Source organism: Sminthopsis crassicaudata, chromosome 2, assembly GCF_048593235.1.
Source record: "Sminthopsis crassicaudata isolate SCR6 chromosome 2, ASM4859323v1, whole genome shotgun sequence".
Lineage (NCBI taxonomy): Eukaryota > Metazoa > Chordata > Mammalia > Dasyuromorphia > Dasyuridae > Sminthopsis > Sminthopsis crassicaudata.
Genome location: NC_133618.1, coordinates 613,300,207 through 613,316,682, shown reverse-complemented (window position 1 = coordinate 613,316,682; position 16,476 = coordinate 613,300,207). Strand labels below are relative to the sequence as shown.

Below are 16,476 nucleotides of genomic sequence, written 5' to 3'. Positions count from 1 at the left end.
CATAATGTTTAATACTACTCGTTCAAAAACAAAGAAAAAGCCAATAACCCTGTCTCCATGAAGGGCATGACCTTTATTTCTTCTAGCTCACTTCCAGCCCCCCCCTCACTTAACTGTTGCTTTTTTCCATCATTACCAGCCACTTTGTTGCCACTTCCAATGTGATTTTTTTCTTAAACCCATTTTTCTTGGCCTTTGTGTGGCAATTTGGCATTGGTGACCACTCTGTCCTTTACTTATTTAAAACATTCCTCAGTTTCATTCCTGAATTATTATCATATCATTGGGTGGACCCATTCTTTCAGTAACCTCATAACTTCCATGGGTTCACTTAATTTTAAGTAGTTGGTTCCTAGAATCTTAGATCTTCTCCCAAGCAGTAATCACACATCACTAATTGCCTAATGGTGATTTTTAAGGATGTCCTTCATACTCCCAAATGTATCACATTCAAAACCAGAGATCACTTTGTTATCTATCTGTGCATCTTCCAGAATCTACAGTTCTTCAGGTCACCCAGGTTCATTAACTTGGGCTCTTTCTAAACTTCATTTAACTCTCATTACATAACATAACCCTTGTTACACTTGTCAATTTTGATCTCATCATTTCTCCTCTAACCACCATTGGTCTAATTCAGGCTGTCTCATCACCTGATGATTTTAGACTATTTTAATTGCCTCCTAATTTGTCTATTTACTTCAAAACTGCTCCACTTGCTTGCCAAAGTGTTATTCTGACTTCTCATTCCTCCACTCCTATGACTCCCAGCCTACCTTTCTTGATATATTACAAAATGCTCCTCCTTTCCTTAACTCTGGTCTGGTCAAGCTGGCTATCTTTTGCCACACATGACTTTCATTTCCCAGATCCTTCCCCCTGAATAAGTGCTCCCTCCTGCTTACCTCCTTTCATAGTATCTAGTTTACTTAAAGCTCAGCTCAAATGCATTTTCCTACATGAGGCCTTTTATGATTTTCAGGCTCTTTAAAAGATGCTTTTTAGGGGCAGCTAGATGGTGCAATGGATAGAGTGCGGGCCCTGAAGTCAGGAGGACCTGCGTTCAAATCCAGCCTCAGACACTTCCTAGCTGTGTGACTCTGGGCAAGTCACTTAACCCCAACTGCCTCAGCAATAAAAAGAAAAAAGAAAAAAAATGCTTTTCATTTCTGTATTCATTTTATGTTCTCCTCTTAGAATTCCTTAAGAGGCTACTGTTTCTTTTGTTTTTGTATTCCTAGCACTTGTATCTAGGTGCTTATAATTGCTTGTTGATTGATACATGTGAAATTAAGCCTTGATTTTCTTATAGGATATTAACGCACATGCCTGTGTCACTGGTAAACCCATTAGTCAAGGTGGTATCCATGGACGTATCTCTGCCACTGGTCGTGGTGTCTTCCATGGAATTGAAAATTTCATCAATGAAGCTTCTTATATGAGCCTTTTGGGAATGACTCCAGGATTTGGAGATAAAACATTTGTTGTTCAGGTAATTGATTTTTTTTTTTTTCTCTTAAAGTTAAATGAAAATTAGAAATAATTTGTTTCAGAATGTTTTCATAAATTTTACTTTTCATGCAAAGTAGAAAGTACCACAAAGTTTTGTCATATAAAATACAACTAGGATTAAAGATTTATTTTGTTATACAACACTAGTTTTTGTAAAGCTAATGTTTCTAAATTTTTTTCACATTAACTGAGGAACCCAGTTCCCTTGATAATGACTAGTTTAGATATCTTTGCAACTCATAAACTGTTCCCATTCTTCTATTCCCTATGCCTTAACCCAAAATTTGTATCCAGAAACCATAAGCACTTTTAAGCAAGTATCTAATTCCATTATGAAAATAGTGATAGATCTCCAACAGTTTTTTTTTTTTAATAGCTTTTTATTGACAGAACATATGCATGGGTAATTTTTCAACATTGACCCTTGTAAACACTTCTAATCCAACTTTTCTCTTCCTTCCCTCCACCCCCTCCCCTAGGTGGCAGTCAGTCTCATGTTAAAGTATAACTTAAATATAACATGTGCATGTTAACAGTTCTCTTTCCAACAGTATTTTTATTGGAGCATCAAGGGCATAATCATAATTGTTTCCCTTTTATTCAACCATGGAATAATTGTTCTATCTGTAATAATGAGGATAATATGGCCTAACCTAATAATTATAGTCTTCTTAGTTATATTATAAGCAGAAAAATGCACCATATCTCATTTTTCATTTAGAAGTTTACATTATGTGGAATGACTTACATGGGGTTATGTACATGAAGTGACGTGAGTACTCTGGAAGGCACCTGTTGTCTCTTCGTTAAGATCTTACCCTCAAAGGAGGAGTTTCTAGTCTCTTAGAGGTGCCCAACCTGGCAAAGGCATTAAATACTGCATTCTTTTTTACCTTTTTTTACTGCCTGAATGTGCTAAAGCCTTTGTCATTTGGGAGGAGCAACAATAGATTTAAAGTAAGACTTGAGCTAGAAATCTGGCTCTGTCATGTACTTGTCATTTTACCCGTGTTCTCATCTAAGTAATGAGGGACTGAGGCTGATGGTTCAGTTTTTTTGCAGGCTCCAAGTGAGTACCTCAATCTTTCCTCAGAGTACTCTAAAGACTGAGTATTCAGGCTTTATACTTTACAGTTACTTTTAGGTAGGAGCCAAACCTAATAATGTCATTTCTGTTGACATTGCCATTTGAGAGGTGCTTCCCAAAGGAGAGTCTATCTTGGCAAAATACACTCTCTAACAAGAGGTGCGTTTTATAGTATTAGATGAAAATACAGCAGATCTCCACTATGATGCAAGCTCTGATTCTGAGGTAAGGGCTGCTGCATAAATGTCTGCATGTGTACATTCATGTCATGTGCTGTTCTTTCCTCCCAGGGATTTGGTAATGTAGGCCTTCATTCAATGAGATACCTACATCGTTTTGGTGCTAAGTGTGTTGGTGTTGGAGAACTTGATGGCAGCATTTGGAATCAAGATGGCATTGATCCAAAGGAGCTGGAGGATTATAAATTGGTATGTCACCGTGGGAAATGATCTGTTATGTCTCTGAAAGATTTTTCTATCTCTATGTACATTTGACATGGTATGGTTACTTTCACAGGGCTTAATTTTATATATAATGAAGATCCATAGCTTACTACTTAATAAAGGCTCAAACATTTATCATTTTATGTAGAATGATTCTTATGTTTATTGGGGATGAATAGTAGTCCTTTAAGTTAATTTCAGCATGGAAGAATTCTAATGCAATGTTCATTCTGTTTTTCAAAAGCAACATGGAACAATTGTTGGCTTCCCCAAGGCAAAGCCCTATGAGGGAAGCATTTTGGAAGCAGAGTGTGATATACTCATCCCTGCTGCCAGTGAGAAGCAGTTGACTAAATCCAATGCATCCAGAATCAAAGCAAAGGTGAGACTGTCCATAGAAAACTTCAGTTGTATCTCATTCCCCACCCCAGCCCATCTTTTCAGCACTAGGGCAATAATGCATTCTGTTGTCTGTTGTCTGTTGTCTGTTGTCAGGTTCACTTGATTTATGATTCATTTGATTAAGCTGCTTTTTTTCTTTTCTTTGCTATAAAGAAAATAGCTCTGGATTGGATATTTGTAAATTGATGCTATAAAAACCAGATATGAAAGGTAACATTTGGACTTTCTCAAAATAAAGCATTGTATGAATGGTCCTCTTAATATTTTTGAAATACTTAATACTCTTGAAAGATAAGAATACTGAAGGGAGCCTTGCAAGAGGCAATCTCGAACACCCTATTATTGTTTTAATATTTAAAAGAATAATACCAGATGAATAAAGTCTCATTTTGATAGAATGTTTTTGTATGACAGTTGCCCATGATTCTGTTTCTAGATCATTGCTGAAGGTGCCAATGGACCCACAACCCCAGAGGCTGACAAGATTTTCCTGGAGAGGAATATCCTGGTTGTACCTGTAAGATGTAGTCATTGTTATCATTCTCATAATAGATTCCAACACTTTATATAGGTAGCCAGGTAGTGGAATTGTCATGTCTACCAAGAACAGAAGGAGCATTCACTAAGTTAACAGGATTATGATTGGCACAAACTTTGAACTTCTAAAACTCTGGGTTTAATAGAAACAGTCATGGGTTATTAAGGGAGGCTCTCATCATTTCTTCAGTTATAAAAACTAGAGGATCCCTGAGAGCCAGACACACTCTAAAGAGAATACCATTATTTCCATGCTCAGAACCAGGATCCAAAAAGATACTCTAACCTGGTTCTCTGTTGCTGCTGATACATGTTGTAGTAGAAGCTTCAGCTTTCCACCAAACAGCTAGAAAACATCCACATCTGCCTCCTGGCGAAGAAAGGCTTGTCAGGGTATATGCTGTCAGATTTTGTGGATGTGAGGTGGAGAACTTGTGCAATCGAAAATTTAAAACCTACTTGCAGAAGGGGTAGATCTGTCCCCTTTGCATTGAAGTTCATGTTCATTATGAGTGTGTGTGTATACACAGATGAATCGCTGCTGTGTTTTATGCCTAGGATCTCTTCTTGAATGCTGGAGGCGTGACGGTGTCTTACTTTGAATGGCTAAAAAATCTCAACCATGTCAGCTATGGCCGCCTGACGTTCAAATATGAAAGGGATTCCAACTACCATCTGCTCAGTAAGTGCTGAGGAGTGTTGGGACCAATTATCATTAGAACTCCAGTTGAGAGTTTTATGCTTTTTATACTTTTTTTGAAAGCTGGGGAAGTTTAGTTTGAGGAGAAAAATTTATTCTTGATGTGACCAGTGAGGAGAAGACTGGAGGGGTGATATCAAGTACATGATATCAGTTTGTGGAGAGCCCTACCTGAGCGACATGGCACCCAGCTGTAGTTCAAGGTCACAACCTAAGAATAGGTAGCACTGCCAGTTTTGGGGACAAAACTGGGCTGCTGCTTTGTCCTTTTCTTTGCTCATTTTTGGGCAACTCCTTCTGCCAAGGGTCTTTGAAGTTCCATAGAAAGCTAAACTTTGGAGTTGGGCTGAAGTGTAAGACTAGATCCATTTGAACTTCTGAGTACTGCTTCATTGAAAAGCAACTTTGGCCCTGAAGATGGGAGAGAATTTTCGGTCACTTTGTCACAGCGGAAGTTTGGATACAAATTTTGTTTTCCCCCATTCCTAGAGACCCTTCTTAGTTGGTATTTTCCTGAGTCTCTCCATGTTGATTTTTAATAATGTCTCTTCTCCTGTTTCTCTTTTTATTGCTTTTTGACTTCCCTTCCCCCCCACCCCACAGTGTCTGTGCAAGAAAGTTTAGAAAGAAAGTTTGGCAAGCATGGTGGTGCTATTCCAGTTGTACCCACAGCAGAATTCCAGGACAGGATATCAGTGAGTAACTAATGGGATGCTCTTTTTTTTGCATTGTTTATTCTTGATATTCAGGCTCAGTGAACTGGACTTAAAACTTGAAGTTTTAAATTGTAGGTTAATTAAGGTGACAATAGTTTTGCTCTCTGTTCTCAATGTGGAATGAGCCCCTCTAGTCCCATATGTCTTCATGGAATGGTGAATGACATTTGCACATATAGAATAGATTGCATTTTTAACTTGTCAAAATGAAAACTTGTATCTACTTTTTTATCAGCTAAATATTTAACAGTCTTTGTACATATGTTAGAATAGGGACTAAATTAAAGTTCCCTTCATTTATGCAAGCTGGCACCTTCTTTGCCCTTTCTAGTATTAGAGTTGCCTAGAGCAAAGCTTCTATGGGGCTGCATAACTAAATGTGGAGGTCACAAAAACTTTCAAAACGGTAAAAAGTCTCTGAATGCAATGACAAAAAAATCAAATGAATGCCTAATGAATTCAAAGTATTTCTCATCATGCAGTTTTACTGCAGACTTGGTTCTGAAAACAAAATGTATGTACTGCATAGACAGAAACACTGCCAGATTTTAGGTTGGCTCCCATGAAATTTTCTTAGTTGAAAAGGGATCCTGAGTGGGGAAAGTTTAGGTAGCCTGACATAGAGCAATGAGATGCAGTGGCTTGCGCAGAGGCCATACTTGTGAGAACCAAGACAGGCAAACTCATTCAGCTTTTCTTTTTTTTTTTTTTTTTTTTTTTTTTTTTTGAGGCTGGGGTTAAGTGACTTGCCCAGGGTCACACAGCTAGGCAGTGTTAAGTGTCTGAGACCAGATTTGAACTCCCGTCCTCCTGAATTCAAGGCTGGTGCTCTATCCACTGCGCCACCTAGCTGCCCCTCATTCAGCTTTTCAACATTGTCTCCGGGCACAGGTTCATTATTTAAGTCAAAACAATATTTGCACAATTTATCATCTCAGTTTAGTTAAATCCTTATGGTAATTAGCACTGATGTGTATTATTAAAACTTGAAAATTAAAAAGGATTTTTTTTTTTTGAATGAAAGTTTTTTAATCTCCACACACTAAAAATAAAGCTGTTATAGAACTTTTTTTTCCTGGACAAAATAATTGATAATAATTTGACCTTTGGTGATAAGAGATCCATGAGCAGAATATTTTTGCTTCAGTCTCCTAAAATGGTTAGACCATCTGACTATAAGGTATGATAAAAAGGGACCTCAAGTCTAATAACAATCTCTCCTGTAGTCAGTCAGGCTAAATGGTAGAGTCAAATTACTGATTTGGGGTCATAAGACATTGGGACCAGTCTTCTTCCCCTTACCTCACCAACAGAGTCAGCAAGTCTGTTCCTGAACCTCAGCTTCCTCACCAATGAAATGAGGCTGTTACCTTCTTTATATAATTTAGAGGATCACTGAAGAGCTGAGGATGAATGTGAAAATTCCTTGTAAACCAATAAAATTGATTGGAGTATTTGTATTCCTTCCGGGTCCTTTCTGTCCCTTGGTAGCCAGACCTGAGACTGAGATCAGGCTGACATGTCCAAGGCTGTGGTTGTGATCTGTCCAGGGCTGCTGTCCTGATCATTTGCAAAGCATGTCCAGGTCAAACAGTAAAAGATGCTTTCATTAGGCATATGATTTTCTTCATTGATGGCCCCATTTAAAGGGATATTTGTGACCTAATATGACAGCATATTTGTCACAGCTCCTCTATAAGGGGTTTTCTTAGGGACCATTTTAGGCAGTTGTAGAGATTCCAGCATGAGGAGGCATCTTCTAAAAACCATTTTAATGTTTAAAGAAAAATCCCCCCGACTTTTGCAGAAATACTTGTGAGTGCCCAAATTTTAGTCTATGACTATACTTTCCCTACTTTTCCTTCATAAACATATTTACTTTATCAAAAACCTGCTTTACAATAATAGATGGATACTCATAACCAAGGGCTGGGTTGTGTATAGTTAGTTGTTCTGGTGTACTTACAAGTGACCAGTTTGATCCTTTGTTTGGTGTAGGGAAGCAAAGCGGGTAGCAACAGCATTATTTTGTTTAACTTCATCCTCTTTCTTTGTAGGGAGCATCTGAGAAGGATATCGTACACTCCGGCTTAGCATATACTATGGAACGTTCTGCCCGGGTATGTATGCAAAAACATACTGCTGTTTTCTGCCAGCCATCTCAAGTGTATCTCAGAAGTGTGTTGTCACTTCTCACCTTTATTTTCTTAATACTGGTCCTATAGATTTTATACAGTGTTTTACTGTGAAGAGTCAACCTTGGAACATGTGCGTGCGTGCACACACACACACACACACACACAGTCTTGTTTAAAAATTGTGTGTCTTTATGTCATATAGTTCCTAGCTCTGAAATATTTGTGTCATTCAGAACATCTCAAAGTCTGGTTTTAGGAAAACTCAACTTCCTGAATTTAAATCTGATCTCAGACACTCAGTCTGGGCAGGTCTCTTAATCTTGTTGTCTGCCTCAGTTTCCTCATCCGAAATACATAGTCCAGTATTTCTGCCCAAAACCCCCCATATGGAATCACTAAGAATTAATTAAGACAGGATTGAACAATGACTTAATCACATCAGTAGATAAACATATGTTAGAAAAGATTTAATAATTTTTTTCTTACCTCAATAAATATAGAGTGGGATTTTGTGAAGATATTGTGTCATTAGACATCCAAGTGTATATCCTATTTACTAATGAGTGCTTTTTAAAAGTGAATGCTTATTTTGACACATTTTCCACTCTACATTTCAGCAAATTATGCGCACTGCCATGAAGTATAACCTGGGGCTGGACTTGAGAACTGCCGCTTATGTCAATGCAATCGAGAAAATCTTCAAAGTGTATAATGAAGCTGGTTTGACCATCACATAAGCGAGCCAGCCTGGCCGGCTCTGTGGCTTTCTCTCTTCACCCACCTCCTGTTCTACACCCTCTTCCAGCATATCACAAGTTTACATGTAACCACAGAAATACCTTTTCCCTCATGATTTATTGTAGTAGACACTTCCCAACCAGTTTCAGTCCAAATTAGTCTTTAATTTCTTTAAAAAACAAAAACAAACAAACAAAAAAAAAACCTCAGACTAGGTATATGCAGACTCATGGTCTAACGATAACTAGTTTGCTCAGTTGAGGGCCATCTGGTGTGTTTTGCTGCTCAGTAAAATGCCTTCTCCATATGGGCCTCCAGCCTCACTCCTGGGACTGCCTCCCCACCTCAGGAGTGGCTTCCAACAGCAGGTGAGCACTCAGCTCATTTGCTCTACTTGCTCATTGCAGTTTTGGTGAATGCTGTAATCTGCTTGAGACTTTCCAGAGGGCCTTATCATGACTAGCATTAAGAGTGGCTGTCCTGCAGGGAGTTAGATTTGTTACTTTTTACATCAGCAAAATACCTCCATTTGACTTGTTGCAGAATTAGAAACTGTTTCTTTTTAGTCAACGTTTTCTTCCCTTTTTATGGAAAAAAACATGCTGCTGTAATAGACTTGCCTTTAATCATTTATCAAACTTAACCTTGACTCAAGCAGTGAGATGAAAGAAGCTAGTATTTTTATAACCTGAAAAGAACAGTATCATTTATAGTTTATCAACTGTGTACAGTTATTCAGCAGAAATTAAAATCCAGTTCATAATAGTCAAATTCTCCTTTATAACTTTACCAGTGACTGGGGCTTGTTTTTCTTTTAACATTTAAAAATATTCTGAACTTTGCGAAATATAATGCTGACATAGTCCAACGAATTTAATAACCTCTTAATCATAATAAAAATTGGGTGGGATTTTTTGGTTTTGCTTTGAGATATGATCAGATTATTAGGTATTGTGCTGCTTCATTGAAAAATGAATCAGAATATGAAGTCTAACCAGAAACAGTTCTGGCCCTGTCATTTGGATCCAACTGGTGGCTATAAATATTGGTCAACGACTGGGTCTCTGGAAGTCTTTGTATTTTCTCTTTATTTAGAGACCTCACATTCTGAATATAATTAAGCCTAACAAAGTGGCCCTTGACACAAAATTGGATCAAATCTGGTGGTTTTGTTTTATTTTGGACAAGTTTACTTCTTTGGGGTTATTTGGGGAAGGTCTTTTGTCTAGAGTCCCAATGAAGTGCCAGATATTATTTATATAGTGAAAGAATTCTCCGTCTCCCCCCTTTTTTTAACAAAAAAAAAAAAAATCACAGAAATTTCATGGTTTTTTTCCTAACTACTTTGTAACTGTATGACTTAACAGGTTGATAAAAGCAGTTATTAAAAGTTCATCTTTTTCAAACCTATTCTTTTCTGTGTTGGGTTTTTTTTTTTGGTGGGTGGGGGGGTAATTTCATATCTAATTATATTTCAGTAATTTCAGATAATGTATTTTCACTCTGTCCAACTCAAGAGTTTGGTGAGGACCTGTCTGGAACCTTGTAGTTGTGAAAAAGGCCCAGGTGCTTGGTCTTCCCTGCCTCCACAAGCTGCTTTCTTTCCCCAACATGCACACCTCCCCCAATCTTATTAATCTCTTTCCTCAATGATTAGCATAGTTTACTCCTTCATGCTCTCCCATCCCAACAATTCTGAAAACCTGGTTGTCACTGTACAAATTCTGTTCCTAATCCCCCACTCTATTATTCCCAGTCCCTACAACATCCCATTTTCTGGTCTACCCAACCTTTGCATTCTCTGGAATTCTTAACTTGTCATGCTTTAGCTGTTTCCTCCTGTAGCTTCCATGTGGACAAAGGGCTCAGACCAGCTATCCTTCCTCCAGACTGTTTCTTCCATATCAGCTCTCCTGTATTTATGTTGTCTTCCCACATTTGATACTGAGAATAGTATCAACTGTCTTTCTGCTGGGTCTGGCACACATCATGAGTTATAAAATGCTTGGCCGTTATTTCCAATTCTGTTTACTATTCCAGTCACTGATAGTGGTGAGGACATTATATTCCTTACCTTGCTTTTGTTATCTCAGCACTCCTCTGTTACCATTCCTCCTTTTAGATTCATTCAACCTGTATATATCACCCAGTCAAGATTCTAGTGTCAAATTAACAGTTAACCTTTATCAATGCAATTAATAAATATTTCATATTTATTTTCAATAATAGCATTTAAATACATTGGATCTACAGTTGGAATTGTACACAACTTAAAAGTAGCTACATACCCGCCAATAAAAGAAGTAGGCCTGTGACCAAAGATATATCCTGCAAAATTATAATGTTGAATTTACAGATTTTCAAAACTTTGAACGAACCTGAACTTAATGGAAAATGTAACACATAAGAGCAAATATCAAAGATTTCTAGCACTCAATATGAGAAAAATTTTTTTACATGAGAAATATGTAACATGTTTAAGATTTGACATTAGCAGTAGGGTAGCTCAAAAGACAGGCTGACATTATACAAATGAGTTGCACGGGAAGAATAGACAGGAATTGGAGGGGAGGAGGGAAGGCTCATAGTTTTGAAAACCTCACATTCACTCATCGGCAATGAGTTCAATAGGGAAGCAAATATATAGCAAAATATGTAATCTAAAATGTATAAAGAAGTGAGGGGAGGGGTGGGGAGAGCAATTGCCAAAGCTTGTAGATTTTGCTTTCATAGTGGTTGTTTATATTTCATTTTCAAAAAGGACCAATGACAGTTGAGTGATGACTTAGACATAAATTGGATTTAAGCAAAATCAGAGTTGCACAAAATTGTTCACTTCATTCTTCCATTCCTATGGCAAAAATCAAGATGGCTGGTGGTTGCCTGGGATGCAGTTGATGGCCTTGACTTCTTTGATGAATGACTAAGCCCTAAGCACTTCCCAGCACCTGCTGCAACCATCTTTTTGGCTTTTGGAGCACATTGTTCTCATCCACATCTCCCCTCCTGAAAGTGCCCACAAGCCCTCATCATATCATACTTGGACCATTGTAATCTGCCTCTCCCTACTCCAGTCCATCCCCAACTCAACAATCTAAGTGATCTCCATCCCCCCCACTTCTCCCACATTCAATAAATTCCAGTGGTTCTCTATCATTTCCAGGATAAAATATAAACTCGGCTTCCAAAGCCCTTCATGGCCTGGGCCTCTTCTACATTTCAGTCTTGAATACCACCTGTTCTTCCCATGTAATACAGTAATGCTTTTTTGCTGTTCTTGCACAAGATGCTCCATTTCCCAATTTGGGGCATTTTTTGCTTTCTTCCTTGCCTGGAACTCTCTCCATCCTTGTCTCTGCTTTCTGGCTTCCTTCAAATCCAGCTAAAATCACAATTTCCACAAGAAAGTCTCTCCTGATCTCCCTTATAAGCCTTCCCCATGAGATTGCCCCTAATTTAGCCTTATATAATTTGTGATGAGGTCTTTGATGCTGGGTGTAGTTAGCAGAGAAATTAATAAAAAATTGGTCCCGGAGACAGACAGGCAGAAGGCACTGGTAGAGATCAATTTAGTTCCTTGGTTCTACATTTAGGGAAGTGGATCAGTTAGAAATCCAAGTTGTCAAATCCAAGACCCACCCATTGTCAGAGTCTCACCTTGCCATGCCCTGTCAGAAATTCCAGTCATGTCCCTAAGATTAAATTTTCTCTATGAAATCTATGGGCCATCCCATGGCTGCTGCCTTCTTTGAGTCAGTCCTTCACAGCACTCTGCCTCGTGGTATCTTTCCCCTTCCCCTTCCCCCATGCTGTGTAGCATCTCCCCTAACTCCACCATGCTTCCCAACCCCACTTCTCCTTGCAGCTAACTCTTTTGGGATGCTATGTCCCTTTCAGAATTTAGCCTGTCAGCTAAGGACATGCCCCAACCTCATGGAGTGCTTCCTTTCTCCTGGGTAATTGTGAGTTCCACTAAGGAACTTGTCTTTCATACACTCTCCCACTCTATTCTAACTTACCATTCCTGGTGTCTATTTTATCCCTTCATAAACTCTTCCCTAAATAACTACCTTTTGCCAAAGAGAATGGCCATTGTGAACCCTTCACATGACAGAACCCCAACTTTGGTAACTCATCATTTGGTGTCTACATCAGCCACATCATTGTATATAATTATTTGCATGTTGTCTCTCCCATTAGATTGTAAGCTCCCTGTAGCCAAAGAATTGTCTTTTTTTTCCTTATTTATATCTTCAGCTACTTGATTTTTAGTTAAGTCTAAGAACCTTCATTTAGAAGCCACATAAACTATTTCACTCTGCTGTTTTTTATTTACTGAAAGGGTCACACACTTTTAAAAGACTATTAGAAATTCTTGGTCTTATATTCTTTCTCCCTTTTCTTTTTGTCAAGTAGCTTACTACCATCCCATTTAATTTTATTATGCAACACTAATATTTCTTTTTGGAGAATGATAATGTCATGAAGTTTTGGTCATTTTTCCAAAGAGAACTGGTCTTTTTCTCCTAGCCATATCATAAGGCAACCATGTAAGAGCAAATTTAGTCATGGCCATACAATTACTTTATTTATTTATTTATTTTATAATTATAAAATTTTTTGACAGTACATATTCATGAGTAATTTTTAAAATATTATCCCTTGTATTCATTTTTACAAATTTTCTACTCCCTCCCCTAGATGACAGGCAATCCCATACATTTTACATGTGTTACAGTATAACCTAGATACAATATATGTGTGTAAATCCAATTTTCTTGTTGGATTCTGAAGGTATAAGTAACCTGGGTAGAAAGACAGTAGTGCTAACAATTTACGTTCACTTCCCCAGTGTTCCTTCTCTGCGTGTAGTTGTTTCTGTCCATCATTGATCAACTGGAAGTGAGTTGGATCTTCTTTATGTTGAAGATATCCATTTCCATCAGAATACATCTTCATACAGTATTGTTGATGTGTATAGTGATCTTCTGGTTCTGCTCATTTCACTCAGTATCAGTTGATGTAAGTCTCTCCAAGCCTTTCTGAATTCATCCTGCTGGTCATTTCTTACAGAGCAATAATATTCCATAACCTTCATATACCATAATTTACCCAACCATTCTCCAATTGATGGACATCCATTCAACTTCCAGTTTCTAGCTACAACAAAAAGAGCTACTACAAACATTTTGGCACACACAGGTCCCTTTCCCCTCCTCAGTATTTCTTTGGGATATAAGCTGAGTTGCATCTTCTTTATGTTGAAGACAACCACTTCCATCAGAATATATCTTCATACAGTATTGTTGTTGAAGTCATACAATTACTTTAAAAACTGCTCCAGCTTCTCTTAAAATGTTTGAGACAGAGAGAAAGCACTATAATGGCTTTTGAGGCAACAGTGTATGTACTCTGCAGTGGTGCATGTTTATGAAACATGACTACAATGCAGGTGGATAGAAAGGTTTCGTGTTGGATGAACTAAGTTACTGGTGGTCAGGGGGATAAATGGCATGGGATAGGGAAGTGGAGAGGATTAGAAGAATAGATAAGTCCTAACAAGTAGATGAAAGGCAGTGAATACCAGTGGAAGTTTGGGGTTCCAGTGATACAGGATGAATTCAGAAATAATGGCCCACTTTTTTCTTTGCAATATTACAATTTTGACAATACATTGTTACATTTCCAAGCACATAGCTCTGTTTGCACTGTTTTATAGCCCTTTGGCCATAGTTCCAAATTGCTTTCCAGAATGATTGGATCAGGGCATAAGTCCTCCAACAATGTATTAGTATCCCAGTTTTCCCATATCCCCTCCAACATTTTTGATTGGCAGCCTACCACCTGGTTTCCTGATCCTCCCTCTTCAGTTTGCACCTTTGCAACCCCCTAGACTGTATTTCCTATAAAAAATCTGCATACATTGAAAATTTTTGCTAAGTTTTCTTCAGAATTAAGTCCATTATGAGGTACTCTTTCTCTCCCTCATAGTACCTTCCCTCTAATGTTGCCGTTCTCCTTATTCTAGCTAATTTTGGTCAGTCCAACCTGCCAAATAATGGATTTCTCCTACCAAATGGGTTATTTCCTTTCTCTTGGTTAATTGTGAGATTCCCAGGGAGAACTTGTCTTTTTCCTTTTCTAACTATATGCTCTCCCAACTCTATTTCATATTTACCATTCCTAATGTCTGTTATATCCCTTCATTTTATCTGTAGCCCCTTTCCTACCTTTTGCATCAGTTCATGCAAGTCTCTCCAAGCCTTTCTGAATTCCTCCTGCTGGTCATTTCTTAAAGAGCAATAATATTCCATAACCTTCATATACCATAATTTACCCAACAATTCTCCAATTGATGGACATCCATTCATCTTTCAGTTTCTAGCCACTACGAAAAGGGCTGCGACAAACATTTTGGCACATACAAGTTCCTTTCTCCTCTTTAGTATTTCCTTGGGATATAAGCCCAGTAGTAGCACTGCTGGATCAAAGGGTATGCACAGTTTGATAACTTTTTGGGCATAGTTCCAAATTGCTCTCCAGAATGGCTGGATTCTTTCACAACTCCACCAACAATGTATTAGTGTCCCAGTTTTCCCACATCCCCTCCAACATTCATCATTATTTGTTCCTGTCATCTTAGCCAATCTGACAGGGGTGTAGTGGTATCTCAGAGTTGTCTTAATTTGCATTTCTCTGATCAGTAGTGATTTGGAATACTTTCATATGAGCGGATATCATCTGAGAATTGTCTGTTCATATCCTTTGACCATAATGGTTTGATTTCTTATAAATTAGGGTCAGTTCTCTATATATTTTGGAAATGAGACCTTTGTCAGAACCTTTAACTGTAAAAATATTTTCCCAATTTGTTACTTTGCAGGGTTTAATAATCTTAACCTTTACTTTTGGAAGCTGCAGCTGATTTAAAAAACAAAAGCAAACCAAAAAAAAAAAAAACTATCTAAACTTATTAGATTTAGAAATGGGAATGGGGAGGAAATAAACATTTAATGTGATCAGCTGAGTACCCTGCAGTACCTTTAGCCAATAAGCATTGATGTGGGTTCAGGATCAAAACAATGTATACAACAAATAGCAGGCACTAAAGTTGGGGTGCGGTCATGTGGACAATTCACAGAGATCATTCTCTTTGGCAAAAGGTAGATTTATTTAGGGAAGAGATTACAGACAAAATGAAGGGATACAATAGGCACTGGGAATGGTAAATATGAAGTAGAGTGGGAGAGCATTTAACAGACAAGTTCCTCAGTAGAACTTACCATTTACCAGTAGAAAGGGAGCACCCCTATACCATTGGGGCAAGCCCTTAGCTGGTGGGCTAAATCCTGAAAGGGACGTAGCATTCCAAAAGAGTTAGTTAACTGTAAGGAGACATGGGTTGGGAAGCATGGTGGAGTTAGGGTAGATACTGCATGGCATGGGGGAAAGGGAAGGAGAAAGATTATCACTAAGCAGAGTGGACTGACTCAAGGGAAGCAGCAGCCATAAGATGGCCCATCGATTTTATAAGGAAAACTTAACCTCAGGGACATGATTGGGATTTCTGACAGGATATGGCAAGGTGAGACTGCTGGAGACCCCTACTGAGTGTGGATCTCGGGTTTGACAAAACTTGGATTTCCCATTGGAAGATCTCCCGCACTGGTGGGAGAGCTAAACTTATTTCTATCAGAGCCTTCTGCCAGAGTGCCTCAGGGATTTTTATCAATTCCTCTGCTAACCACACCTAAATTTGAAGATCTCACCATGCATAATTCTTAATAGCAGCAAGCACCAAATCACAGGACTGACCAACAAAACTCCTGATGAGATTCCGTGGCTCTGACTGTGCTCCAAAAGATACCCCCCCAAAAAGGTGCGTTACAGGGACACGAAGGATCATATTAGGTTACCTTAGAGTTCTAAAAAGAAAGCTCCAGGTTAGAAATGTTTATTATTCTGCATGCTACTTCAGGGTATGGAATAAATTAGAGGCTGATCCTAAACTGTATCAGAGCCAGAAAGGACTATAACTGATTAGCCTTAAGGTACTCAGGCTTATAAAAAAAAAAAAAAAAAAAAAAAAAAAGACCAGAGGAGAAAAAGAGAACACTTATAATAGCTAGCGTTTATAGAGGGCTTTAAGGTTTACAAAGTTTGAAATTTCATTTAATTCAACATTTCTAGGAGGAAGATGCTA

The 16,476-nt window shown here is 38.2% G+C and overlaps 1 protein-coding gene across 1 annotated transcript in view; it reads left to right on the top strand.

Moving 5' to 3' along the window:
* The window catches only part of GLUD1 (glutamate dehydrogenase 1), a 31,649-nt gene extending 21,966 nt beyond the window's left edge, over window positions 1-9,683 (top strand). Inside the window, exons 6-13 of the mRNA XM_074296071.1 lie at window positions 1,313-1,492; window positions 2,890-3,027; window positions 3,287-3,424; window positions 3,881-3,961; window positions 4,540-4,663; window positions 5,285-5,376; window positions 7,455-7,517; window positions 8,153-9,683. Coding sequence (XP_074152172.1) covers window positions 1,313-1,492; window positions 2,890-3,027; window positions 3,287-3,424; window positions 3,881-3,961; window positions 4,540-4,663; window positions 5,285-5,376; window positions 7,455-7,517; window positions 8,153-8,272 — 936 coding nt within the window. The 3' untranslated portion in view covers window positions 8,273-9,683. The remainder of the gene's footprint in view (window positions 1-1,312; window positions 1,493-2,889; window positions 3,028-3,286; window positions 3,425-3,880; window positions 3,962-4,539; window positions 4,664-5,284; window positions 5,377-7,454; window positions 7,518-8,152) is intronic.
* The last annotated feature ends 6,793 nt before the right edge of the window (window positions 9,684-16,476 follow it).